The sequence below is a fragment of the Canis lupus genome, chromosome 9 (assembly GCF_003254725.2).
Source record: "Canis lupus dingo isolate Sandy chromosome 9, ASM325472v2, whole genome shotgun sequence".
Taxonomy (NCBI): domain Eukaryota; kingdom Metazoa; phylum Chordata; class Mammalia; order Carnivora; family Canidae; genus Canis; species Canis lupus.
In genome coordinates, this window is record NC_064251.1 from 44,057,755 (window position 1) to 44,085,500 (window position 27,746).

Here is a 27,746-nt window from a genome sequence, read left to right on the forward strand (position 1 = left end):
TGCCTGTGTCTCTGCCTCTCTCTCTGTGTCTCTCATGAATAAATAAATAAAATCTTTAAAAATAAATCAATAAATAAAAATAAAGTCACTTCCTCAAAACCGGATTGGAGTCCACTCTTACAGGCTCCCATGGTACCTTGATCATCAGTTCTTTCAATTACTCCTTTAGTTCTAGATCAGGGGTCAGTAAACTAAAGCTCCTTGGCTAAATAGGCCACTCCCATTCATTTACATATCATCAGTGTTAGATTTTGTGCTACAGTGGCAGATCTGGCCCTCTGTGGTTTGATGACCCCTGTGCTAGGGCAGGAACTATATATTCCCCAGTGTGTGTGGCAGAAAACTCAGTAACTTATTCCCTCCCTGTGTTGCAGGGATTTTGACTCTGGTTACGTATTTCAGTTTCTGCTCCTCTTTTGTCCTTTCCTTATTCTGCAAGGAAACGTGGAAAGAAAAGAGATAACTCATATTTTTAAATAATTACTTATGTAAGTCATCGTCAACAATAATGTTTTTTATACTGTTATTTAAAAAATCATAAGATTGTTATTTCCTATAAATGTGGTGTGCACATTAAAATGACGATAGGTAGAGTAACTTTTTCTGTATATTTTTCAAGTAATCTCTATACCCAACATGGGACTTGAACTCACAACCCTGGGGTGAGGAGTAGAGTTGCATGCTTTACTGACTGAGCCAGCCAGGCACCCCCTAACTTTTTATTTTAACATCTTGATTTGGTTTGATTAGGATTTTTCTTAAGGAGTAGTACTAAAGTTTAAAAACTTGTCTAGGGATCCCTGGGTGGTGCAGCGGTTTGGCGCCTGCCTTTGGCCCAGGGCGCGATCCTGGAGACCCGGGATCGAATCCCACGTCGGGCTCCCGGTGCATGGAGCCTGCTTCTCCCTCTGGCTATGTCTCTGCCTCTCTCCCTTTCTCTCTCTGTGACTATCATAAATAAATTAAAAAAAAATAAAAATAATAAAAATAAAAAAATAAAAATAAAAACTTGTCTAGGGGACGCCTAGGTGGGTCAGTGGTTGAGCGTCTGCCTTCAGCTCGTGGTGTGGTCCTGGGGTCCTGGGATCAAGTCCCACGGGCTCCCCTCAAGGAGCCTGCTTCTCCCTCTGCCTGTGTCTCTGCCTCTCTGTGTCTCTCATGAATAAATAAAATCTTAAAAATAAATAAAAACTTGTCTAAAGTAGATTCTGAATACTTCACGTATTAAACTTTCAGGTTTTTGGATTCCACATTGGATTGTCATTTCTGAACACTTTTGGAATAGCCCTGGGCTTTTGCTCATAAAATACAGAATATCTTCTCGTTGAAACTCCACACCAGGGGATCCCTGGGTGGCGCAGCGGTTTGGCGCCTGCCTTTGGGCCAGGGCGCGATCCTGGAGACCCGGGATCGAATCCCACATCGGGCTCCCGGTGCATGGAGCCTGCTTCACCCTCTGCCTGTGTCTCTGCCTCTCTCTCTCTCTCTCTTTCTGTTGTGTGACTATCATAAATAAATAAAAAAAAAAAAAAAAAAAAAAAAAAAGAAACTCCACACCAGACTTGTGGGTCTGTTCCCTATACCGCTAGGCCCGTTCAGACCTAAGACTTTGCTCATGTTGCTATTTCCAGGTTATCTGCTTAACTCTTCTCAATTTAGGCATCACCTTTTCTGAGGCATTCTCTGACCTTTCTCTCCTTATATTGCTCTCAGTCCTGGTATATAACTATAATACAACATTCATTATGCTTTGTCATAACTTCATTTATAAGTTTTTTGAGATAGCTTTTGAACTCTATCAAAGTAAAAAGCATATTTTACTCTTTTTTATATACCTAACTTTTAGCACAGACCTTAATTCTATATGCGTGTATATGTATATATATATATATATATATACACATATACACACACACACGCACGCACATAAGAGTAAATGTTAATTGAAGCTGGCAGTGGAGAGAATTAACAGACATCTTGTTTTGCTCTGGTCTCCTTTTAATTGCCTCCTACATCATCTTGTTCAAAAGGAGGGACCACCAGGGGCCTCCCTGTGGCAATCTGATCCCAGCTCCATTCCCCTTCCAGAGAATGTCATGGTAACCACCACCCTCTCCCTTTGAGCCACATCTTGTACTGCAGCTTTCCTTCTGCCTGGAGAAACTTCCTTTCACTAATCCCTGCTCCTTCTAGACCTATTTCAGTAGTAAATTTAACTTATGGTCTGAATATAGGGAAAATTCAGGAGCATAAGTACTAAATAAGAAATTTAAACTCCGCTGGGTTCATCCCATATCATATGTTAATAATAATAATAATCATATGCTAATTAGTATTTTTGTTCTGGAATAGTTGCTACTTGCCAGCCTCAGCCTGCAGTGCTGCTGCAGCGCCCTCCGCACATCTAGCTCCTGCAAGTTGCAGCAAGTCAGGCTTGCTTCTGGCACACCTCTTTTAACTGAAAGTCTTGGCAGTGAGCTAGATTGGAAGCATTCCCCGCTATAGCACAGCATATACTCTATTGCTAACCTAGGGAATGGGAGGAAAGCTGCGTGTAGCACAGAGCACCAGCTGCCCCCCCACCCCCCGGGACTGGAAAAAGCTGTTGTTTTCATCAGGTAGGCTGTTTCTCTCTAAGTAGACTGGAAGGCATCTGGTCTGTAAGAGCTGGCATTTAATGTGAAGATGTTGAGGATTTATAAGACTGAATTTGTGGGTCTGATAGCCTAATTCAAGCAATGTGTGGAGGCTGCTGTACCCAATAATGGCTTAGTTCCGCGGGGGGTGGAGGGGTGGTGTCAAGATTAAAATTAGAGCAGGAGATTTAATTAGCAGTTTTTAGATACTCACTATTGGCAGTTGTCAAAGTAAATTACCTTAAGGACACAGAAATCTTGGGGGAAAAGGAGCATCAGTCTAACCGCAAGACTTTTATCACTGCCCTGTGGGATGTCTCACAACTATATAGCATAGCAGCTCTCAAATGTTTTAATCTTGGGACACTTGTACACTCTTAAGGATAATTTAAAATTGCAAAGATGTTTTGGTTATGTGAGTTATATCTATTGATATTTATGATATTTTCATATTTTAATGTGTCATTTTGATTTGATAAGAAATTCAAATTGGGTATATTGGGACGCCTGGGTGGCTCAGCGGTTAAGCGCCTGCCTTCAGCTCAGGGTGAGATCCTGGAGTCCCTGGATCAGGTCCCACATCAGGCTCCCTGTATGGAGCCTGCTTCTCCCTCTGCCTGTGTCTCTACCCCTCTCTGTCTCTGTGTCTGTCTCTCTTTCATAAATAAATAAATAAAATATTTTTTAAAAATTGAGTATATTCATTTTACAGTCATAATAAAGCCAGCACCAAAAAAAAAAAAATATATTTGGGAGTATACAGGTATATTAAACTAATAAATTATACATCCTTTTTTTAAGATTTATTTATTTATTTATCAGAGATCTAGAAAAGCAGAAACATAGGCAGAGGGAGAAATAGGCTCCCCAAGGGGAGTCTGATGCGGGACTAGATCCCAGATCCCGGGATCACTCCCTGAGCCCAAGGCAGACAACGCCCAACCGCTGAGCCACCCAGGCAGCCTCACATTATACATCTTAAACTTACACAATGTTTTATGTCTATTATATGGCAATAAAGCTGTGTGTGTGGGTGGGGGGGGTGATAGTAAGTCCTCTACATCTTAATATAAATAATGCTTTTATGAAACCAAAACAAAAGTAGTGAGAAGAGCAATGTTGTTGTTTTTTTTCCCCAAATCTTTTTAAAGATTTTATTTATTTATTTGAGAGGGAGCATGTGCATAGGAGTGTGAGGATTAGGGGGAGCAGAGGGAGAGGAACAAGCAGACTCCACCCAATGCAGGGCTCAATCCCACACCACAAGATGACCTGAGACAAAACCAAGAGTCAGATGCTTAACTAACTGAGCCACCCAGGTGCCCCACCCCCCCCATCTTTTTAATGTCTGTCTTAATAGAATATAGCTGGATTTTCATATTTGTTTTTGCATTCAATGTTGTGATACAACACATTATATTACCTCTGGAAAACTCCACCGTATGCTCGAGAGAAGGTGGTCCCCGGACCATACTTTGAGACCTGCTGATATAGTAGAAACAACTGTGACTTTGGAATCAGACACACCTTAACTCAAACCTCAGCTTTTGTGTTGGATATCTGTATCAGCCTGAACAAGTGATTTATTTTGTCTCTGTCATCTCCTTTGTTGAATGCAGAGAGAAGTGCAGTATAACTCCTAGGACAGCATAGGGGTTAATAGGTATTCTTAAGTGTCTGGAACCTGGTAGATGTGTAAGTACTGTTCCTCTGGGTACTTTTTTTTTTTATTTTTTTATTTTTTTTTTTTTTTGCTTTAAGGAAGTGCCTGTATTAGTCTTGCTTGGGTTTTGTGTGAGTGTTGTGGGTTGGTTTCTAATTCTTTTCCCATGCCTATTCTCTACATATAATACATAAAATTGTTCTATGGTCATTATTTTTTTAAAAGATTTTATTTATCTGACAGCATGCACAAGCAAGGGGAGCAGGAGAGAGAGAAGCAGACTCCCTGCTCGGCAGGGAGCCTGATGCAGGACCCTGGGATCAAGCCAAAGGTAGACACTTAACCAACTGAGACACCCAGGCACCCCCTCTGGTCCTTATTTGTTTTCATATCTCTCTCCCTCTACCAGAAATCCACTCCTCAATAACAAATAATCCTGTTTTCTCCTCGAATTCCTAGGTCCTAGCAGAATGTATGTACCTGGCAGTCATTCAGTAATACTTGAATAACATCTAAAACCTCAACCTGAAATTGAACATAAGACCATATCATTGCCCCTCTCTCTCCACCAGAACACGGTATCTTCAGTTTTGTTTCCTTGAGTTCAGTCAATCTTAAATTAATTGGTTGTGGTATCAGTTGATATCACTAAGAGTAATTTTCAGAAGAATTAGAGCCCTAGCACTTAAGGCTCCTTCTAGAGCTCAGACCATTTCTGGTAACTGTTACCCAACCTCCTCTTTTCTCCCATCCCACTGCCATCTTTCCTTGGTTAGGTGGCAACAGTATGAGAAAGTAAGTAATTTATTTAACAGATATTTAGTGGTTCCTGTTTTGTACAGGACACCTAGAAGGGTGCAGCTTACATAGTACAGAATCACAAAGTGCCGTGGGATGCCTCTTGTGTTGCCATTTGTTTTCATGGGGTTTTTTTAGCCCTTCTGTTAGGTAGGGTCTCTAATTTCCAGAAGCTTATGGGTTTTTTTTGTTTGTTTGTTTGTTTTTAAGATTTTATTTATTTGGGGATCCCTGGGTGGCTCAGCGGTTTCACGCCTGCCTTTGGCCCAGGGCGCGATCCTGGAATCCCGGGATCGAGTCCCACATCGGGCTCCCGGCATGGAGCCTGCTTATCCCTCTGCCTGTGTCTCTGCCTCTCTCTCTCTCTATGTCTATCATAAATAAATAAATATTTTTTTAAAAAGATTTTGTTTATTAAAGGGGGAGGGCAGAGACACAGACAGAAGAAGAAGCAGGCTCCGTGTGGGGAGCCCGATGTGGGACTCAATCCCGGGTCTCCAGGATCATGCCCTGGGCTGAAGGCGGCGCTAAACCGCTAAGCCACCGGGGCTGCCCCAGAAGCTTATGGTCTTAAGTGTGAAAAACAGGCACATACACAGTGGACCATAATTCAGGACAAGATGAGGACTGATGCTGAGTTTATCAACAGCCAGCTTCAGGTTTCAGGATAGGATCTTGATGTTATGATGTGTGTGATGTGTGCTATTTTTTAAAGTCCTGCAAAGCCTGAGGCACCTGGGTAAGCACATTCAGTTAAGTTTCTGGCTCTTGGTTTCAGCTCAGGCCCTGATCTCAGGGTTGTGAAATCCAGCCTTGTATTGGGCTCTGTGCTCTGTGCTCAGTGCAGAGTCTACTTCATATTCTTTCTCCTCTCTTCCTCTCTCTGTCTCTCTGTCTCTCTCTTTTGTCAAATAAATCAATCAAATTAATTAAGTAAAATAAAGTCCTACAAGGCCCAGGAAACTCCATGTTATGGTTCTGCCATTTCCAGGCTCTGGACGAGTCTGAAAGCAGCGAAGTAGAAGACAAAATTGGGATTTGTTGGTACAAAATTGTAGAATGCTGAGGAAAATTAACCCCAAGATTCAAAATCAGACTCAGTTAACATTTTTTGAAACTGTAAACTAGGTTCTTTCCCTCTGTGTTATGTAATAGTCTCAACTACTCGGCAAAGTAGGTAGCACTATTCCTGTTTTCCAGATGAGGCTGATATCCAGACAAATTAAATAATTGGCTTAGTTTATATATCTAGTAGATGTTGGGACCAGGTTTATTTTTTTTTTTTTTAATTTATTTATGATAGTCACACAGAGAGAGAGAGAGAGAGAGGCAGAGACATAGGCAGAGGGAGAAGCAGGCTCCATGCACCGGGAGCCCGACGTGGGATTCGATCCCGGGTCTCCAGGATCGTGCCCTGGGCCAAAGGCAGGCGCCAAACCTCTGCGCCACCCAGGGATCCCTGGGACCAGGTTTTGATCTCTACTCTTGAGCCCAGCAATCTTTGTATTTAACTATGTTGCCTTTATTTTGTAGACCATGAAAGTCACATTCAAAGTTTTTTTGCTGGGAAGGTAAATGTAAAAATAGGTTTATGAATCTAATATTTCTAAAAAGACCCCCTTTTCACCCAAATGCTCCCAACTAGTAGTCACACAAGTGGGCTCAAGTTCATGAAATATTATTTAATCTGTTGAAAAGAATTTTCCTTTTGACTCTGTCAGCAGCCAGGTATAGTGTGTATGAAAGTGCCTGTCATTAAGTTGGCACTTGTTTCCCAAATTTCTTATGAGCAATTCATAGAATCTCCCTGCTGCCACCAAATGCCTACCTACATAATCATTAAATTTTTTCCTCATTTGCCCTTGCCCCTAAATGATGAGTGAGATAAAATTCTTTGGTATACAGTTAACCCTTGAACAGTGCAGGAGTTAGGGCACTGGCCTTCCATGCAATCAAAAATCTGTTTATAACTTTTTTTTTTTTTTAATATTATTTATTCAGGGATGCTTGTGGCTCAGGAATTGGGTGTCTGCCTTTGGCTCAAGGCGTGATCTCAGGGTTCTGGGATTGAGTCCCATCGGGCTTCCTGAATGGAGCCTGCTTCTGTCTCTGCCTCTCTCTCCCTCTGTCTCTCATGAATAAATAGAATCTTAAAAAAAAAAAAAAAAGATTTTATTTATTCATTTGACAGAGAGCACAAGCAGGAGAGCAGCAGGCAGAAGAAGGAGAAGCAGGCTTTCCACGGGGCCGGGAGCCTGATGCAGGGCTCGATTCCAGGACCCTGAGATCATGACCTGAGCTGAAGGCAGATACTCAACTGACTGAGCCACTCTGGCACCCCAAAAATCTATATAACTTATGACTCCCCAAAAACTTTACTAATAGCTTACCATTGCCTGGGATAACATAACACAACCTGAATAGTTCATTAACACATATTTTGGGCATTATATGCACTATATACCATATTCTTAAAGTAAGCCTGAGAAAAGAAAATGTTAAGAAAATCACATGGATGAGAAAATATATCTACAATACTCTTATTTATTGAAAAAAATCAGTAAGTGGACCCATGCAGCTCAAACTCCTGATTTTCAAGTCAGCTAGCTATGTAGAGAGAAGTCCGGTGTAATCATTTATCTTTTTAAAGGCACACGTAGGGGATCCCTGGGTGGCTCAGCGGTTTAGCACCTGCCTTTGGCCCAGGGCGCGATCCTGGAGTCCCAGGATCTAGTCCCGCATCAGGCTCCTGACATGGAGCCTGCTTCTCCCTCCTCCTGTGTCTCTGCCTGCCTCTCTCTCTCTCTCTCTCTCTCTCTCTCTCTTTCTCTATCATAAATAAATAAATCTTTTTTAAAAATTTAAAAAAATAAATAAAGGCGCACGTAAGAGGAGTAACCATGGGAGGAGTGGAAAATGGATGAAATGGACCCATCTGATTTTTTTTTTTTTAAGATTTTATTTATTTGTTCATGAGAGACACAGAGAGAGAGAGAGAGAGGTAGAGACACAGGCAGAGGGAGAAGCAGGCTCCATGCAGTGAGCCCAATGCGGGACTCGATCCCGGGACCCTTGGATCACGCCCTGGGCCAAAGGCACCAAACTGCCGCGTCACCCAGGCATCCCAACCCATCTGATTCTTAACTGTCTCTTCCTTAGGTGGGAATGATTGAGGGGGCAGAGCAGTGGCTTGTGGCTAAAAGGCTGTTTGTGGAAAGAGTTAAGGACACTCTGTAAAGTCATGTGTCTCATTTATCCTTATCTTCCTTCCTTCTTTAGTCATCCTTAGGCAGGCGGTGAGAAGCTGCAAACATGTCTGATTTTGTGGAAAGCGAGGCCGAGGAGTCAGAGGAAGAGTACAATGATGAAGGCGAAGTGGTGCCCCGAGTCACCAAGAAATTTGTGGAAGAGGAGGATGACGGTGAGGAGGCCCCAGCCTCAAGCTTCTCCCCACTATTGCTAAGCTTTGGATAGTTGGATTCTTGCTGATGAGAGGCTCAGGCTGAGCACAGAAGTTATCACACATGAGGTACCAGCTTGAGAATTTTCAGTAATTTATAGCAAATACTTACTGAGCATCTGACTGCTGTATGCCAGGCACTGTGCCTAGAATTGGAGTATGAAATAAAGACCCTGCAATCATGGAGTTTATGTTAGTGGGAGGGGACAGAGAGTAAACCAACAAATAAATATATACATAATGTTTTCCTCTTTGAGAGACCTAGCAGTGTTGGTATTTATGTGCCCAGTTTTCTATTTCTCTGGCCAAACCCAACCATTAGGATCCTCAGCAGAGTAGAATCATGAAATGGCTTTAAAGACAGAAAAGTAAATACAAGTTTTATTAAAAGAATTATAGATAGAAGAAATCATATGGCTGCTGAATTTATAAACTAAGATGGAAACAAAGATTATTGGTGGCTCTAAAACTCCTAGTAGGACTTTGAAGAGCCCAAATAATTAGGAGGATCATCTTGCCTAAAGACAGATGGTGAACATAGAAAGGAGATACTACTTTTCCAGATGCTGCTGCTCTAAGTTAGTGATCATGTTTTATATCTTCAGGTGAGACTGAAAAGTTAACATGGCACCCATATCATTAGGTTTAGAGCAGAAAGAGAATCACAGTTTAAGCAGGTGGCCCTATCCCACCCCAACCCGTTACCCAAACTCTATGCTTCAAACATACATGTTTTCCAGATGAGGAGGAGGAGGAAGAGAACCTAGATGATCAGGATGAGCAAGGCAATCTGAAAGGCTTTATCAATGATGATGATGATGAAGATGAAGGGGAGGAGGATGAGGGTAGTGACTCTGGTGATTCAGAAGATGATGTTGGCCACAAGAAGAGAAAACGCAGTGAGTAGTCTCTCCTCAGTCAAGTAAGGCTGGGGTGGAAGTTGCAGTGGAGAAGGGGCCTCCACATCACCATGGGTAACACTTTGTTTTCTCCAGCATCTTTTGATGACCGCCTGGAGGATGATGATTTTGACCTCATTGAGGAGAATTTGGGTGTCAAAGTCAAAAGAGGAGTAAGTGTCATTCTTTGTCTCTGTCCCTGGGGATGAAGGAAAAAGCCCTTGAAATTGAGTGATTTGGGGGGAGAAGACACCTCCAGAACAATTTGGGAAGCATCAGAGAAGAGAATATTGCTCCGTGTCCTTATGCCATGGAGACTAGAGTTGCATCCCACGTCTGGGTGCCTGTTAGAAAAAGGCCTGTCAGAGTTTCAGGGGTGGGCCTTAGTGCTGAAAGAGCATAACTTAATGTGTTCTTTGCCATCTCCCTTGGTCAGTGGAACTATGGTGGGGATATGAGAATGAGACTAGAAAACAAGCATCATTATGCTAGTCTCCTCAGGCCCTGATGAGACAGGTTTTCCCACCCCTAGCAAAAATACCGACGTGTCAAAAAAATGTCAGATGACGAGGATGACGACGAGGAGGAATATGGCAAAGAGGAACATGAAAAAGAGGCTATTGCAGAGGAAATCTTCCAGGATGGGGAAGGGGAAGAAGGGCAGGAAGCTGTGGAGGCCCCCATGGCTCCTCCAGAGGAGGAGGAGGAAGATGATGAAGAATCAGGTATGTGACATCAGGCAGGAACGCCTGTGTTTGGGTGGGTGTTGGGATTGCATAGACCCTAAGAGCAGGATGGGAAACCATTCTTCAGCTACAGGGCTTGCAGCATTTGACAGAAAGTTCATTTTTAGGAGCCTCCCTATTCTTCTCACTGGCCTCCTACATGGTAGGAACTAAAGCCATTCAGGGGATCCCTGGGTGGCGCAGCGGTTTAGCGCCTGCCTTTGGCCCAGGGCGCGATCCTGGAGACCCGGGATGGAATCCCACGTCGGGCTCCCAGTGCATGGAGCCTGCTTCTCCCTCTGCCTGTGTCTCTGCCTCTCTCTCTCTCTCTCTCTCTGTGACTATCATAAATAAATAAAAAATTAAAGCCATTCAGTCCTGGTTCATGCTCTGCCTCTGAGCACTAATCCCTTCCTTCCTTGCCCAGACATCGATGACTTTATTGTGGATGATGACGGACAGCCCCTGAAAAAACCTAAGTGGCGGAAAAAGCTACCTGGATACACAGATGCGTGAGTGGGGTCTGGTACAGGGTGGTGATACAGACATCTGAGTAGGTACAGTCAGGAAGGAGGAAGTGAGGTTTCTGCCAAAACTGGGACATCCCAGCTCTTAACTGTTTGGCTTCCTTGCCTTAGATAACCTTTACTAGGCAAGAATTTCACACTGCTCCTAGAAGCCCTGAGAGCTCTCTACATTATAGGGCCGCTGTGGAATCAGGGTGGAGTCACGTGTGTAGGCCTCCATCCAGCCTCCCTCTGCTCCTGTAGCTCCATGTTTATTCATTTAAACATTTGCCTTCTAAGTGTAATTTTCTTCTAAGAAAACTTTTGCTCTAAGAGGATACTGTAATGCCTTAGCAGAAGATATATCTGCTGAGCAGAATATGGACCTACCTGCCCTTGTTCTGTTTGATTTCCCAACACTGGCACATACCAACCATGGGCTTTTATCTTCCATAAATAATAGTTTTCCCAGAAATCTTCCCTAACTAAGCCTTTATTGCACTGTAAGTATGCTTTTTAAGATTTACCTTTCTCTTAACATTCTGGGTTTCCTTTGGGGCAAGCAGAGGATCTCTGCATGGGCTGCATCTGTTTCCTCTCACTAGAGCCTAAGCCAAATGCCTCTTGCTGTCACCCACAGGGCCCTGCAGGAAGCCCAGGAGATTTTTGGTGTGGACTTTGACTATGACGAGTTTGAGAAATACAATGAGTATGATGAAGAACTGGAGGAAGAGTATGAGTATGAGGATGATGAGGCTGAAGGTGAGATCCGAGTGCGCCCCAAGAAGACCACCAAGAAACGTGTGAGCCGCAGGAGCATCTTTGAGATGTATGAGCCCAGCGAGCTGGAAAGCAGCCACCTCACAGATCAAGACAATGAAATCCGAGCCACTGACCTGCCTGAGAGATTCCAGGTAAGAAAGCTTCTTTCCTTCTGCCAATCTGTCATTGCCTGCCCTGAGCCTCCTTGCTCCTGGGGTTGTAGCAGAGAAATAATCTAGTAGTAATCTGATGTTGAATGGTATATAGGAAGTTGGCTTTGAACCCCATCTGACCAGGAAGTGCAGGGAGTCTAGGTTTTAGAGAAGGCTCTTGTGCTGCTTATGCTTCTTGAAATGGCACTCTTTCTTTAGTAGGATATATAAGGTGTCTACTTCGTGCCAAGACGGTGCTGGAAATGTGTGTGTGTGGAACACACATTTGTGTCCTGAAATGGTATATGTAAATGGTATATGTGTTTCCTACACGGGATACAGGGTAAAGTCAGTCTCATTGTCTTATCCCCTGCAGCTCCGCTCCATTCCAGTCAAGGGGGCTGAAGATGATGAACTAGAAGAGGAAGCTGACTGGATCTACAGGAATGCCTTTGCCACACCAACCATTTCTCTGCAGGTACCCAAAAAAAAGATCCTCATTTTAACATGAACCGGAAGCCACTTCATCAAGCTGAAGACCTGCTCCTCCCATGCCCCAAACATCTCTGTGCCTAGTACAGGACAGTATGGGTGTCTGCAGGTGTATGAGAGATTTTTCTAGATTTTATCAGACAAAGTTATCCTCTGACATGAAATAGTTTCATGTGTGGTAAGACAAAACAAGTAACAATGTTATTGCTATTTCTTTCTTTCTTCTGGCTCTAGGAAAGCTGTGATTACCTAGATCGAGGGCAGCCAACCAGCAGCTTCAGTCGAAAAGGGCCCAGCACAATTCAGAAGATTAAAGAAGCCCTGGGCTTCATGCGAAATCAACACTTTGAGGTAGCATCTGAAGCTCTCTAATGGCTCATTGGTTAGAAATTCAGTGGGGGCAGGGTGGGTAGTGGGGCTCCTAGGTGGCTCAGTCAGTTGAGTGTCCAGCTCTTGATTTTTGGCTCTGGTCATGATCTTGGGATTGTGGAATCAAGGCCCACGCCAGCATGAGCCTGCTTGAGACTCTCTCCATATCCCTCTACCTCTCCCACACCCCCACTTCTCCGCTTGTGCATGCACGTCCTTTCTCACTAGCTCTCTCTCAAAAAAAAAAAAAATTTTTTTTTTTTTTTTTTTTTTTTTTTTTCTTCAGCTAAGGGATGAGGGTAAGGGGAGCTGCCTGTCAGGTAGAGAGCCCTCCTGTCCTCACATATGTCCTCACATTGGCTCAAAGAGTGTGAGAAGCAAAGGAGAGAGACTCTAGTGATCAGGAGAATGATGCCACCTGTCTGCAGCATCATCTTCCCCTATGGGGGAGAGCAGGTGCCCTTGATGAGCCTCTGAGGGAGGCCATGTTTCCAACTTGAATTTTCTGGAGCCACTTACCCCTCTGGCAAAGGAGCTTCTTATAGATCTTTCCACTTTGGTTGACTGCGGTCTCCTTGCAACCTTAGGTGCCTTTTATTGCTTTCTACCGTAAGGAGTATGTGGAGCCTGAGTTGCACATCAATGACCTGTGGAGGGTGTGGCAATGGGATGAAAAGGTAAGATGGATCCGTACCCTCTAAGAAGCTGAGGTGGGGACTGGGAACCACTACTTCAAGAGCCTAAGCCTTCTGTATGGTGGCAGCCCAAACCTCTCTATTCTGTCAAGCTCTCCTCAGGGTCTCCCGGTAAAGAATAGAGCAACTTTGGGTCTCCAGGGCCAAACACCAGCCCTTACCCCTGCCCTATCTTGTCCTAGTGGACCCAACTGAGGATTCGCAAAGAGAACCTAACACGGCTATTTGAAAAGATGCAGGCCTACCAGTATGAGCAGATCTCCGCTGACCCTGATAAACCTCTTGCTGATGGCATCCGGGCTCTGGATACCACTGACATGGAGAGGTAACATGTGCAGGGTTTATTCCATTACAAAGAGCCCTCAGACCTAAGATGGGCCCCCAGGGAGCAGCATAACGTACGAAATCCTCAGCACAGGGCCCATCCTTTAGAAATCCAATTTGTCACCACATCAAAAGTGATCTTTTTGGCAAACAAATTCATCTTAGTTATCTATATTGTTGAAAAAGGTTAAAAGAATAAGAATGTCATGTTTGCTGATCTGAAAATTCCCTGCATATAAAGTTACTTGGAAACCAAATTATAACCAGAAAGTATCTTGATGAGCCTGCAATCAACAAGTATGGGAGGGGAGCAGATGACTTTAGTGGCCAGTGTCATGAAGCTGGTGGAGTAGGGGGACAGGCCATCTCAAAGACTCTGAACTTTGCTAGAGACATGATGCTTCAACTATCTTTCCCTTTTTTTTTTTTTTTTTTTTTTTTGGTCTTTCCCTTTTTTTTATCCATTTCTAATGATCATCATTTGACATACTCCTTTTCTCAGATACCTTAGTTGAAAGTAAGTCATGGTCTGGTGGTGGTGGTGTGTATCTCTAATAATTGAAGAACATAGGCACCATTCCAGTTGAGATCTTGCTTCATGGGAATTGGGCTTCTTGTAGCAGAACTGGATTTATTCTACTACTCAGTGACAATTGAGATCTTATGTCTCTTTCCTCCAGGCTGAAGGATGTACAGTCAATGGATGAGCTGAAAGATGTCTACAACCATTTCTTGCTTTATTATGGTCGTGATATCCCCAAGATGCAGAATGCCGCCAAGGCCAGCCGCAAGAAGCTGAAGCGTGTACGGGAAGAGGGAGATGAGGAAGGTGAGTGCTGGAAAGGAAAACCTGGGGAGGCTTGATGGCCACAGCATCCCCTAGGATGGCCTGGGCTGAGTGCCCTTTGGGGCTTCTCTACAGATGTCAGGTCCTTGGGAGTGACTGGAAACTAGAACAGTAACTCAGGATTTCTTCCCAGGTGAGGGTGAAGAGGCAGAAGATGAGGAGCAGAGGGGCCCAGAGCTCAAGCAGGCCTCCCGCCGAGACATGTACACCATCTGCCAGAGTGCTGGGCTAGGTAAAAGCTAGCTGCTTTGTATCCTGTGTATTTAGCCCTGAGCAAGGGGAGTTCTTTGATTGCCACTAGTGGGCAGGAAAAGGATTTAGTCATTTCAGCGATTCACCAGTGCAATTCTGAACACTTGCCCATATTACCAACACCCAGCCCACAGTAATAGTCCAACCTTTCCCTAACTACCTGAAGGAATGAGAAGCTCACATGATCAGAGGGATGGAGTCCATCCTATCTTTGAGAGGTTCTTCCATTAAACTGTAACTTCCATCTTAGTTTTGAGCCCAGGAGTCAAAGAAAATTCCTATTTCTGCTGCCTGATAACAGCATGTCGGGTGCTTAAAGGCAAATTTTTTGTGTTTTGTTTTGTTTTACTATTTATTTTTTAAGATTGGTTGGGGTTTTTTTTTAATTTTTTTTAATTTTTATTTATTTATGATAGTCACAGAGAGAGAGAGAGAGAGAGAGGCAGAGACACAGGCAGAGGGAGAAGCAGGCTCCATGCACCGGGAGCCCGATGTGGGATTTGATCCCGGGTCTCCAGGATCGCGCCCTGGGCCAAAGGCAGGCTCCAAACCGCTGCGCCACCCAGGGATCCCTGTTTTTTTTTTTGTTTTTTTTTTTAACAAAGTTTATCCTTAAACATATAACAGGATATAAGACAATACTTTGTTGTCATAGGTGCAACAGATGCTGTGACAGGGAATCCAGATATTTAAACAGGAATGGAATTAAGAGTCATCATTGCCTTGGGCACAAAAAACAACTTAACTTTTTGCCAGATTTCTTAATTCCACCTGTAGGTCCCTTCCCCGAGTCCTTCACTTTTAGCTCCTCAAGTTTCTTCTGCTCCTATTTTGGTTTCTGCTTGAATGCTTTATCTTTTTCATCCATCTTTTGGCGCTACTGCTAGTCACCTTCATGACTGGACATGGCACCTGCTGCCCTTTCCCCACACCCTACCCTTTTTCACTATCCGTAAACTTCCTGGTCCTGCTTATTTGTGACCCTTTTACAGTTTAGTTCCCAAAATTGCTGCTCTGGACTTAGAGACCAAAGACATTTGTCAGCCTAGCTGTTGTCTTACCTTTCACCCTCCTGTTTGCTTTAGATGGTCTGGCCAAAAAGTTTGGGCTTACTCCGGAGCAGTTTGGGGAAAATCTCCGGGATAGCTACCAGCGGCACGAGACAGAGCAGTTCCCTGCTGAGCCTTTGGAGCTGGCCAAGGATTATGTCTGCAGGTAGGCATACAACAAGTGGCTGGCAGGAAGAGGGGCCTGGGGGCCAAGGCACTGTCATTCTGCAGCTGCCCCGTTTCCCCACAGCCAATTCCCGACACCAGAAGCTGTGCTGGAAGGTGCTCGCTACATGGTAGCCCTGCAGATTGCCCGAGAGCCCCTTGTCCGACAGGTGCTGAGGCAAACCTTCCAGGAGAGAGCCAAGCTAAATATAACCCCCACCAAGAAAGGCAGAAAGGTGAGCTGGTTGAAAGGTTTTGATCTAACATGTGGTCCAGCTTTGTGTTCAACTGGATTGAATTTCTTACTTTTGTGCTCAGCTGAGCTGTCTGCCCATGAGCAAAGAGGCACTCTTTGCTCCTATGGTCAAGCCAGCCTATTAGTAGGCTGATGATTCCTCTTGCTGTACACAGGATGTCGATGAAGCCCACTACGCTTATTCTTTCAAGTACTTAAAGAACAAGCCTGTTAAGGAACTGAGAGATGACCAGTTCCTCAAGATCTGCTTGGCTGAAGACGAAGGGCTGCTCACCATTGACATCAGCATAGACATGAAGGGGGTAGAAGGGTAAGCAAAGCTTTGAGCTGGGGACTGTTTGGGGGAAGGTTTGATGAGGGGGGCAGGCCTTCAGGAATGTGAATCACAGTTTCAGAGTCAAGCAAGCCATTGTCCCTGGCTCACTTGTGTTTGGGGACATTTGAGTATCCCCTCTCTTCTCCACCCTGACACTACAGTGTTCTCTCCTCAGCTATGGCAATGACCAGACCTATTTTGAAGAGATCAAACAGTTTTATTACCGAGATGAGTTCAGCCACCAGGTGCAGGAATGGAACCGACAGCGCACCATGGCTATTGAACGAGCTTTGCAGCAGTTCCTCTACGTGCAGATGGCCAAGGAACTCAAAAATAAGCTGCTGGCCGAAGCCAAAGAATACGTCATAAAGGTTAAGGCAGAAACTCATGGTCTTTAGGTCCATGGTTTCCCCAAACTAGAGTGGAGAGCACAGGAACCCCTTAATAGTGGTCTTCTCCGGGTGGATAGAGTGTAATCAGGGGGACTGCAAACAAGGCTACAGATCACTCCAGGACCTCCCCATTTGAGGACCCTTTCAGCTCCCACCCCCAATCCAAATGTTTTTGGCTTATATTGTTGTCCTCTATATACTCCTGTTTCCAAAAGCAAGGTATGCCTTCATACCAAAAGTTTGCCAAGGGCTCAGAGCATGTGCACATGTCGTTAAAACCTTTGCACACACGTGCCCACATCTGTTTCCTTATTAGCACACTTGGTTAGCCTCTTGGCCATAGATCCGTGTGTCTTCTCCTCAGGCATGTAGTCGAAAACTCTACAACTGGTTGAGGGTGGCACCATACCGGCCAGATCAACAGGTAGAGGAAGACGATGACTTTATGGATGAGAACCAAGGGAAGGGCATCCGAGTCCTAGGCATTGCTTTCTCCTCTGCCAGGTAACTGCCCATTCGTGCTTGCCTGGCCTCACCCCTTCCCTCTCTTAATCTCATTCTTCTCTTATTTATATTCTCTTATTTCTGATTTATTGCACTGTTCTGGTCTGGTTGACAGAGATCATCCTGTATTCTGTGCCCTGGTCAATGGCGAAGGAGAAGTGACAGACTTCCTTCGGCTGCCACATTTTACCAAACGGCGAACTGCGTGGAGAGAGGAGGAAAGGGAAAAGAAGGTAAGTGGCTGGGATGGGGTAACCAAGTGTACATCTTAAGTGCATTTCACAGTTGCACTGGGGATACATGTTTGTGGTCTATACAACATCCTATACAAGACCCTGATAATCTCTACCTGGTTGCTGAACTCTGGAGTCCTAAGATAAGTCTCACTTTCATAAGCAGTAGATGGCACTCAAGTTCTGGGGCAGAATTTACTTCTGGCTAGAGGCCAAGTCCTAGACCTTGTGTGCATCTGGGAGCTGCCATTCTGGCCTCTGTTCTTACTAGCATCTGGGTCATACTGTTCCAGGAGCTGAAAGCCAGTGAGGCATTAAGCCAACCTTTTCCCAGCTTTAGCCTTTCAGTGTGTGTTTTTTTTTTTTCCCCAAGGAAAAAGGAATTTGAATTCATCTCAGGTATATGTTTCTGATTTTATTTAACATAAAGATAACTCCGTTTTGCTGAAGAGGGTTGCATCCTAAAGTAATTTTTAACAATCCTTTTTTTTTTTTTTTAAGAAAAAAAAAAACGTTGAAATGAGATTAGAATAGCCCTAACAGCCAAACAGTGGTTTATGTTAGCAAAACCTAAATATGTTTATTCCTGGCTGGATCAGTCAGAGGAGCATGCCACTCTTGATCTTAGGATTATGAGTTCAAGCCCCATGTAGGGTGTAGAGACTACTTCAAAGAAAGGAAGAAAGAAAAGGAAGACCCAGGTGTGTTTGCTCACAACTGAGTACAAGCCAGAAGCGTAGTAATTTTAGGAAATGTTAATGGATATATAACCAGAGGTCTTAGTCTCCTGTTTGTGTTCCAGTTAGACAGTGTGTATGTATCATATACACTTGTAGCTTACTTTTCTCTGGTCTTATAAGGTCTTGGGATTACTTAGGGAGAGCAAACTTTTAGAAATCTCCATATCTTCAGAGCCATTCAATTCCAATTTTATTTTAATCCAGGCTCAAGACATTGAAACCCTAAAGAAATTTCTCCTGAACAAAAAGCCTCATGTGGTGACAGTCGCAGGAGAAAACAGGTAGGAACACCAGGGGATCAGACTAGACCTAGCTTAAATTCATTCATCCCTTCTTACTGAATCTGGTATGTGCCTCTAAAAAAGTGAGCATGTGCCTCTGTAGACCCTTGGTAAATTTCCTATCCCCGGGGAGTATTTTGTCTTCAAAGCCTTTTCCTCCCCCACCTTACCCGCATCCCAGCCATAAGTCTGCCTATCCCTGAGAAACAATTCAGAAAGAGCCCCGACCAACACCCCTCATCCCTCCAGGGACGCCCAGATGTTGATTGAAGATGTGAAGCGCATTGTGCATGAGCTGGACCAGGGCCAACAGCTGTCCTCTGTTGGGGTGGAGCTGGTTGATAATGAGTTGGCCATTCTCTATATGAACAGCAAGAAATCGGAGGTAATGCTGGAGCCCCAGTCTTAGGACCTGCACAAGTGAGAGTTGTCAATCCCAGGGAAATTCATTAGGGAAATGAAGGTGACCAAGGGCACAGGACTGCACTTACTCAACCCATCCCAGGATGCTTCATTTTGCCAGTCATGGCTCAGATTAGGAGCCCTGCAGATTAAATTGGCCCCAGAAAAACAGGGCCCCAGAGGAAATGAGAAAGTCACTTAAAGTCAGAACGCTTTGGACTTCCTTTTGCTGTTGGCACCTGAGGGAACTTAATGGTCCTGCTGGTCCTCATTTGACTCTAGGCAGAGTTCCGGGATTATCCTCCAGTGCTGAGACAGGCCGTCTCCCTGGCCCGGCGCATCCAGGACCCTCTGATTGAATTTGCCCAGGTGTGCAGCTCTGATGAAGATATTCTGTGTCTCAAGTTTCATCCCTTGCAGGTGAGTAGGGTTTGACAGATAAGCCTAGGCAGGCAGAAAGGCACAGTCATCTTATCCCTGCCTGCTGTGTGTCCACAGGAGCATGTGGTAAAAGAGGAGCTGCTCAACGCCTTGTACTGTGAATTTATCAACCGAGTCAATGAAGTTGGGGTCGATGTCAACCGTGCCATCGCTCACCCGTACAGCCAGGCCTTAATCCAGTATGTCTGTGGCCTGGGACCTCGAAAAGGGACCCATCTCCTAAAGGTAGGGTTGGGTTGAATCAGAAAATAAGGAAAGTTCCCATTTCATTGAGTCTTTACACTATGCCAGTATGATTTGGCAAAAGGCCAAAATTAGGTAAAGAGACTTGTCCATAGTCATTCAACTAGTGAGAGTCCAAGTCAGACTTTAGACTCAGGTGGCCACAGCTGTGCTCTTCACTACTATAGCAAATGGCTCATGGGAAAGATAGCTGTAAACCAGAATTTAAAACAGATGGAAGAGGGAACCCCAGGTGGCTCAGCGGTTTAGCCCCGCCTTCAGCCCAGGATGTGATCCTGGAGACCTGGGATTGAATCCCACATCCAGCTCCCTGCATGGAGCCTGCTTTCCCTCTGCCTGTGTCTCTGCCTCTCTCTCTCTCTCTCTCTCTCTGTCTCTCATGAATAGATAAATTAAGAAAAAAAAAAAAAAAACAGATGGAAGAAAGTAAGAAGGGCACCTGGGTGGCTCAGTCAAGTGTCTGCCTTTGCCTCAGATCTTGATCCCAGGGTTTTGGGATCAAGCCCCAAGTCGGGCTCCTTGCTCAGTGGGGAGTCTGTTTCTCCCTTTCTGCCTTCCATTCCCCTGCTTATGCTCTCTCTCCCTCTTTCTCTCTTTTTCTCAAAATATCTTTAAAAAAAAAAAAGTGGAAGTGGGAAAAATACTAGACACAAACCTCAGGACAGTGATTTATTCAAGTGGTAAAGATTTCAAAATAAAATCTTAAAAAAAAAAAAAATTAAGGGCAGCCCCAGTGGCGCAGCGGTTTAGTGCCGCCTGCAGCTCAGGGCATGATCTGGAGACCCTGGATCGAGCCCCACGTCAGGCTCTCTGCATGGAGCCTGCTTCTCCCTCTGCCTGTGTCTCTGCCTCTCTCTCTCTCTCTCTCTCTCTCTCTGCATCTCTATGAATAACTAAAATCTTAAAAAAAAAATTTTTTTTCAGTCAGGAGTTGAAAGGGAATGCAAGGAGCTTTAGAAGCATGGGTAATACTCTTTTGCTTAAGATGAGTAGTGGGGTTGTTGGATATATGTTTTATCGTTAACTTTTTTTTTAAGTTTTTGTTTGTTTTAAGTAATCACTACGCCCAATACAGGGCTGAAATTCACAACCCCAAAATCAGGAGTCACATGCTCAGAGCACCTGGGTGGCTCAGTGGTTGAGCATCTGCCTTTAGCTTGGGTAGTGATCCCAGGGTCCTGGGATCGAGTCCCACATCAGGCTCCCTATAGGGAGCCTGCTTCTCCCTCTGCCTCTCTCTGCCTCTCTCTCTGTCTTTCATGAATAAATAAACAAGCCTGGCTCTGTGGCGCAATGGATGAATAAATAAATAAAATCCTTGAAGAAAGAAAAAAGAGTCATATGCTCTTCTGACTGAGCCAGTCCAGTGCCCCATTATATCATTTTTAAGCCATACGTTAGTTACCTTTGGCAAGTGTAATATAGTTCATTAAAATAATTTTTAAAATAGTAGGGTATAGTGTTAGATATCGAGGCATGGGGAGAGACTTCCCATCATAGAGGGTTTCCCAGAAACATGAAAGCAGGCAGGGAGGGGGGAGGCCTGCCTACTGCTCTGGTTCACCCCACACCTCTCCCCTAGATCCTGAAGCAGAACAACACCAGGCTCGAGAGCCGGACCCAGCTGGTCACCATGTGCCACATGGGTCCCAAAGTCTTCATGAATTGTGCTGGCTTCCTCAAGATTGACACAGCCTCCTTGGGGGACAGGTGATGCCCTCTGCCTGGGTGGGCCAGGAGGAGGTCCCTTGGGCTTTGCTTTGGGGATTCAGAGAATTAGGGCTGTCAAAGGGCCCAAGGTATTTGAATTGAGAAATATTTTAAAGCAAAGGTGAGGAACCTCTATTGAAAGTCAAGAGCCTCTGACCTATGGAAAAGATCGGTTCAATTATGTGAAACTTTTTTTGCGTGAGAAAATCATAAAAAGAACCAACTTAACTTCATAAATTAAGGCCAGGATACATACAAGACTTCGTTCAGTAAACACAAACATGTTCTCTTATTACCATCTACCATGGCTAGGTAAGGGTGGGACTGGCAGGGGCAATGGAAAAGGAGTGTGGGGGTATGAGGAAGTAAGGAAGGGGGAGAGAGATTCGGTATGTTTTGAGATGATGTTATTGAGAGAAAGTTCTATTCACTTGGACTTTGGACTTCACCATTGACCTCTTCCTCTCCAGAAGTTATCAACTCAGTCTTTGGAGGATCTTTTCCACGGGCACATAGCTCCTCATTCAGTAATGGAAATCAGTGGGGAAATAGGCTTCAAGTTCTAAAACTTCATTTTCCACCCAGCTTTGCTGTAACACTCCACGAATAACATAGGTCCATGTGAGTGCACGGGCAAGACCAGCCTGGGAAGGCTTTATGGGGGAAAATAGCTGCCAGCAAATTGTCAGAAGTCTCTTTCCCCCTTCTTGTTTTATCTTACTGTAACACTTATTTAAGTTCATTATAAAATTCATTGTATAGCAGTATTATGCAGAAAGTGGAAGTCCCCCATAATCCCACCCCCCAGAGATAACTACCATAACGATTTGGTGTATACTACAACGTTCCTAAATTTTATTTTTGCTATGCATTTACTAACTACCCATTTACTACGAAAATGGGATCATACGGTTCATAGTGTTTTGCAGTGCATTTTTCACGTATCAGTATATTGTGGCCATCTTTCCATGTCAGCACACATAGATCTACCTCATTATTTTTAATGGCTGTATAGTATTCCATTGTATGGAGGTACCCTAATTTATTTAACCAATTCCCCATTGGTGGACATTTGGGTTGTTACTAGAAGCTTCTTGTTTTATATCCTTGCCCCTTTTCTGCCTTGCCTTCAGCACTGACTCATACATTGAGGTTCTTGATGGTTCCCGAGTCCACCCTGAGACCTATGAGTGGGCCAGGAAGATGGCAGTGGATGCTCTGGAATATGATGAATCAGCTGAGGATGCCAACCCTGCAGGAGCTCTTGAAGAAATCTTGGAAAACCCAGAGCGACTCAAGGACCTGGACCTTGATGCCTTTGCAGAAGAACTGGAGAGGCAGGTGAGTGACAATGGAGAGGCCTGACACAGAAATCATGGCCTAGTTGGGAGGAAACTCAGGCATCAAATCTCCAGAAAACTTCTACTGTTAACATGTGAGACTTGATCCTCTCTTGTCCCTCCCCAGGCTATACTGGGTTTTTCTTTTTTTTTTTTTTTTTTTTTTTTTACTGGGTTTTTCAAGGAAGTGTTCACTCTGCCTCTTAAGGAGCCAAGGGAGTCTCAGACTGATACAGTCACTACAAGGGGGTGCGGGGTAGGGATTGCTGTCAGTCAAATTTCCTTTTAGACCTTGTCTCCTCCTTTCCTATTTTTTAAGATTTTATTTATTTATTCATGAGAGACAGAGAGGCAAAGACACAGGTAGGGGGAGAAACAGGCTCCTCACAGGGAGTCTGATGCGGGACTTGATCCCAGGACCCTGGGATCACACCCTGAGCCAAAGGCAGGTGCTCAACCCCTGAGCCATCCAGGCGCACCTCCTCTCTTCCTTTCCAGTAGCACAGCTTTGCATGTGTCTATTTCACACATCGGGATTCTGTGAAGCATTTTTATTCTAGAACGTTGCATGGTTAAGAGAAAACTTGAAAACTTCCTATCTTAAATGTTGAAAGGGAAGAAGAGAGAAGCCCTGATGGGGGCCATTGAAAGCCCTTGTTGGGATGCCTGGGTAGCTCAGTGCATGAATGTCTGCCTTTGGCTCAGGATGTGATCCTGGATTGCCAGGATGGAGTCTCACATCAGCCTCAAGAAAGCCCTTGTGGCTTCAGTCAGGAATGGTTGCAAGGCTTTTCCTGATGAATATCTTTCCCAGGGCTATGGTGATAAACACATCACCCTGTACGACATCCGAGCGGAGCTGAGCTGTCGGTATAAGGATCTCCGGACAGCCTACCGCTCTCCCAACACAGAGGAAATCTTCAATATGTTAACCAAAGAAACGCCAGAGACCTTCTACATTGGTAAATTCTGGGTCTGGTTTTTAGTTGGAGGAGGATATGTAAGGGTGGGGGGGGTGCATTAACATTCAAACCAAGCCATGATTCCAACAAAATGAGGCAGGTTTGTAGGTAGAAAGGACTGGGGACATTTAAGAAGATTATAAAGTCCTGGACTAGAAGTCAAAACTAAGTCCAAGGTCAAATTGTGTCTTTAACCTGCTGCCGCAGGATCTTTAGGGAGTCACTCATAGGCTTCATGTTTCCTTGTCATCAGATCAGAAGATTTCCCTTCTCAAGGAAGGAGGTGAGGGAAACCACCTCCTCCTATAGTGGAGATGCTATAAGACAGATGTTTTTTTGTTTTTGTTTTTGTTTTTTTAATGATAGTCACAGAGAGAGAGAGAGGCAGAGACACAGGCAAAGGGAGAAGCAGGCTCCATGCAGGGAGCCCGACATGGGATTCGATCCTGGGTCTCCAGGATCGCGCCCTGGGCCAAAGGCAGGCGCCAAACCGCTGCGCCACCCAGGGATCCCAAGACAGATGTTTTGTCAGGAAAATATCAGTGGAAGGAGTCACTCCTCCAGTTCTCTTAGCCTGTTCCCTTTTCTCTTCTTTCCTTCCCTGTCCTCCCTTTCCCACAGGAAAGCTCATTATCTGCAACGTCACTGGCATTGCCCACAGGCGTCCCCAGGGTGAGAGCTATGACCAGGCAATCCGCAACGATGAGACAGGGCTATGGCAGTGCCCCTTCTGTCAGCAAGACAATTTCCCGGAGCTAAGTGAGGTAGGTGCTGCAGTGTTATTATGGTTACTGGATTTCTTCAGTCAAATGTTCTCTGCACTCTGGAAAGGAGTCGAGAATCGAGCTGTTACATGCTTTTTGTTTTGCTTTGTTTTGTTTTCTATTACATGCTTTTACCGAACAAATACGCAGAGAGGGAAGAGGGCTGGAACACATACAGGTCTAATGTGAAGTCCCTTTGTATGCTGGTCAGAAATCGGTGTGTTTCCTTCTATTCTGGCTCAGCCTTTAACCCTGTTTCCCATTCTCTTGGAATCTAACCAGATTAGAGACGTGAAGTCGTATATTATTACAGGCTAGGAATCTCCCTGTTCATTCTAGTTAGAAAGTATCTGTAGGTTCTCTTTAATTTTTCCATCTTCCACACACATTTTAATTTGTCCCAAGTTCTTCTAGACACTATCTGCCTTTCTAATGGTCAGAAGTCATTACAGCCACTCTGAAAGCTTTTTCTGAGTCTTCAAATGTTAACAGGCAGTCTGTGAAGGTGATAATTTCTGAACTGTACCTAATAAAAGAAGCTGATGGGATTTGTCCGGGTTACAAGAAAGTCAAGGGGGGCCTGGTTCATTGAAACAGGTTGTTCTGAGGAGACTGATGTGTTTATTTCTAATGTCCACTATGTCTGAACAAAATGTGCAAGAGGGCCTCAGTTGCAACTAGAGGGATGTACAGATTAGATTAACATAAAGGATTGATCTGATGGCCAGTGGTGCCAAACATCAGTTATGAATTAAGGAACATTAGGGATGTTCAAAATCTATGTTGGTGGGTGGCTAAGTCATTGTGTTTTCAGACATGTTGCCAGGTGTTATGATAAGATAAATTACAGTGTCCCAGCAGCTCCTTTTTGAATGTGTGATCTCCAGAATCCTAATGACCAAGCTCCTATTCTGATGCACTTTTTAGGTCTGGAACCACTTTGACAGCGGTTCATGCCCAGGCCAGGCCATTGGTGTCAAAACACGGCTAGACAATGGTGTCACCGGCTTCATCCCCACCAAGTTCCTCAGTGACAAAGTGGTAAAGCGGCCGGAGGAGCGAGTGAAGGTAGATGAATGACCAGGCTAAGGCATCTAGTGCAACTTACAGTTGTCCAAATTGTGCTTTCCGGAACTTTGGGCTATGCCCCCCTAGAAGTGAAAGCTCTGTTCCCAGTGCCTGCTGGTAGAGGGAGAGTGTCAGGAGGATTTATAACTAGTTGAAAGAAGCCAGGGTGAGAAGCATGTGAATGAGTAGCAGCTTTTGTTCACTGTCTTTGTGAAAGTTCATTGGGTTGCCAAGCCCTTCAGGAGAGGGCTCTCTCTTCCTGTGTGGGAAGCTGTGCTTTAGACTGCAGGCAGGAAGCAGGACCCAGCCTTACATGCTGTGAAACAAAGGCTAAGGTCTCTTTCTGTTCTATATTCTTCTGCCAACTGCCATTTATTCACCCAGTAGATACCAGCACTTGACATTACATATGCTGTCTCTAGTCTCACAACATGGTAGGGAAAGAAATATTACCTTCCTTTTTCAGGCAAATTTGACCGCCTTTTCGGGGATCACCCAGTTAGTTGATGACATGGCTGGTACCAGATCTGCCAAATTCTCTCGTTCTAAGTGTCATGAACCCCTAAGAACTGTAGAGTTAGGAAGATTGGAGAAAGACCCTTCTAAAAAAGAAGCTAGAGGGATTTTTTTTTTTTTTTTTTTTTTTTAAGATTTCATCCATTCATGAGAAACAGAGAGAAAGAGAGGCAGAGACACAGGCAGACGGAGAAGCAGGCTCCATGCAGGGAGCCCGACATGGGACTCGATCTGGGGTCTCCAGGATCAGGCCCTGGGCCAAAGGCAGGCGCTAAACCGCTGAGCCACCCAGGCTGCCCTAGGGGGATTTTTTAAAGGAGAGCCATGCAATGCAATGGGCTTGTGCCACTGTTTAGATAGAAAGGCTCAAGTCAGAGGGAAAGAACAGAAAGCACTTATTTGCCTCCTCTCCAAAAAGGGCAGCCAGACTTTGATTGCACCCCAGGAACAGTAATTAGGTAACTTTATGGGAGAAGGGAATAGTGCCAGTGGCAGAGTAGATCCCAGGAAGCTCCTGTTTGGTTTTCCTGCCTAGAGTAAGAGGCATCTGTGCCGACCATGGCCCGTAGTCTGCAGACCAGACTCCACACTGAACTCCTAATCTGCTACTTGCTAGCTGGCTAGCTTTGGGCAAATCACTCTCCATCTTTTGGCCTAGACTTTGGTTTTCTCACATGTAAAATGGGGCATCGGGCTAGATCATCTTTGTCCCTTCCAGCTCAAATGTTCTGTGGATCTAGGTGGGAATGACCGTTCACTGCCGCATCATGAAGATTGACATTGAGAAGTTTAGTGCCGATCTCACCTGCCGAACCTCAGACCTCATGGACAGGAACAATGAGTGGAAACTGCCCAAGGACACCTACTATGACTTTGATGCCGAAGCAGCGGACCACAAGCAGGAGGAGGACATGAAACGGAAGCAGCAGCGGACCAGTGAGTGTGGCCTCCACCACACTTCTGCAGCCCGGGTCTTGGCAGCCCGCTCTCTGCACTATGCACTTGCTGATGGCTGTACCTCGGGGCGGGGGGAGTGAGTGCTCAGCTTTGAGGTGCTCAGGCCCAGAAACATCGTGGCTGGAGTCAGTGGCCAGGCTGGAAGCCAGGGTCTTTGTGGGTCACGTGTTCTTTGGTAATGCACTATGACTCTTAGAGCTTCATTCTCTCAGCACCTTAGAAAGCCAGGTTCACACATCCTTCACCTCAGAGAACCCAGGTCTGGAGAAGGTGAAAGAGTCTCAGAATTTGATAGCGGGTCAGAAGTGAAGCCACAAGTTGTCCTGCCGTTGTGGGGTCTCAGTCCCCTCACCCAGTGTGTACTCCTTTCCTGCCCTCCTCAGCATACATCAAGCGAGTGATCGCACACCCGTCCTTCCATAATATAAACTTCAAGCAAGCAGAAAAGATGATGGAGACCATGGACCAGGGTGACGTGATCATCCGCCCAAGCAGTAAGGGTGAAAATCACCTGACTGTGACCTGGAAGGTCAGCGATGGCATCTACCAACATGTGGATGTACGGGAAGAGGGCAAAGAAAATGCCTTCAGCCTGGGGGCCACACTGTGGATCAACAGCGAGGTGAGAGCTGGCTCCTGCCCGCTCCCCATCACCTCTCCTTCTCTTGGAAACAAGCCATTTCTGGCTACTCTGAGCTGATATAGTGGCTTATGTGCATTATATGTAGTTTAGCTGCACAGAGCAGTGGAACAGGAGGTTGATTGTGAAATGAGTCATTTGATAACACTTTTGTATGTTTTGCTCCTTTCTCTGTGTTCTCCAGATT

The 27,746-nt window shown here is 44.9% G+C and overlaps 1 protein-coding gene across 2 annotated transcripts in view; it reads left to right on the forward strand.

Moving 5' to 3' along the window:
* SUPT6H (SPT6 homolog, histone chaperone and transcription elongation factor) overlaps positions 1-27,746 on the forward strand; it is a 37,017-nt gene that overhangs the window by 4,180 nt on the left and 5,091 nt on the right. For both annotated transcript variants that reach the window (XM_025476380.3, XM_025476381.3), the window contains exons 2-30: positions 8,377-8,518; positions 9,298-9,456; positions 9,553-9,629; positions 9,989-10,181; positions 10,609-10,693; positions 11,328-11,601; positions 11,978-12,079; positions 12,328-12,444; positions 13,050-13,139; positions 13,340-13,482; positions 14,162-14,310; positions 14,462-14,560; positions 15,666-15,795; positions 15,880-16,030; positions 16,206-16,360; positions 16,542-16,737; positions 17,123-17,262; positions 17,378-17,495; positions 18,440-18,516; positions 18,766-18,901; positions 19,201-19,338; positions 19,417-19,584; positions 21,185-21,312; positions 22,446-22,653; positions 23,467-23,614; positions 24,236-24,378; positions 25,306-25,446; positions 26,703-26,898; positions 27,303-27,541. In XM_025476380.3, coding sequence (XP_025332165.1) covers positions 8,410-8,518; positions 9,298-9,456; positions 9,553-9,629; positions 9,989-10,181; positions 10,609-10,693; positions 11,328-11,601; positions 11,978-12,079; positions 12,328-12,444; positions 13,050-13,139; positions 13,340-13,482; positions 14,162-14,310; positions 14,462-14,560; positions 15,666-15,795; positions 15,880-16,030; positions 16,206-16,360; positions 16,542-16,737; positions 17,123-17,262; positions 17,378-17,495; positions 18,440-18,516; positions 18,766-18,901; positions 19,201-19,338; positions 19,417-19,584; positions 21,185-21,312; positions 22,446-22,653; positions 23,467-23,614; positions 24,236-24,378; positions 25,306-25,446; positions 26,703-26,898; positions 27,303-27,541 — 4,209 coding nt within the window. In that variant the 5' untranslated portion in view covers positions 8,377-8,409. The remainder of the gene's footprint in view (positions 1-8,376; positions 8,519-9,297; positions 9,457-9,552; positions 9,630-9,988; positions 10,182-10,608; positions 10,694-11,327; positions 11,602-11,977; positions 12,080-12,327; positions 12,445-13,049; positions 13,140-13,339; positions 13,483-14,161; positions 14,311-14,461; positions 14,561-15,665; positions 15,796-15,879; positions 16,031-16,205; positions 16,361-16,541; positions 16,738-17,122; positions 17,263-17,377; positions 17,496-18,439; positions 18,517-18,765; positions 18,902-19,200; positions 19,339-19,416; positions 19,585-21,184; positions 21,313-22,445; positions 22,654-23,466; positions 23,615-24,235; positions 24,379-25,305; positions 25,447-26,702; positions 26,899-27,302; positions 27,542-27,746) is intronic.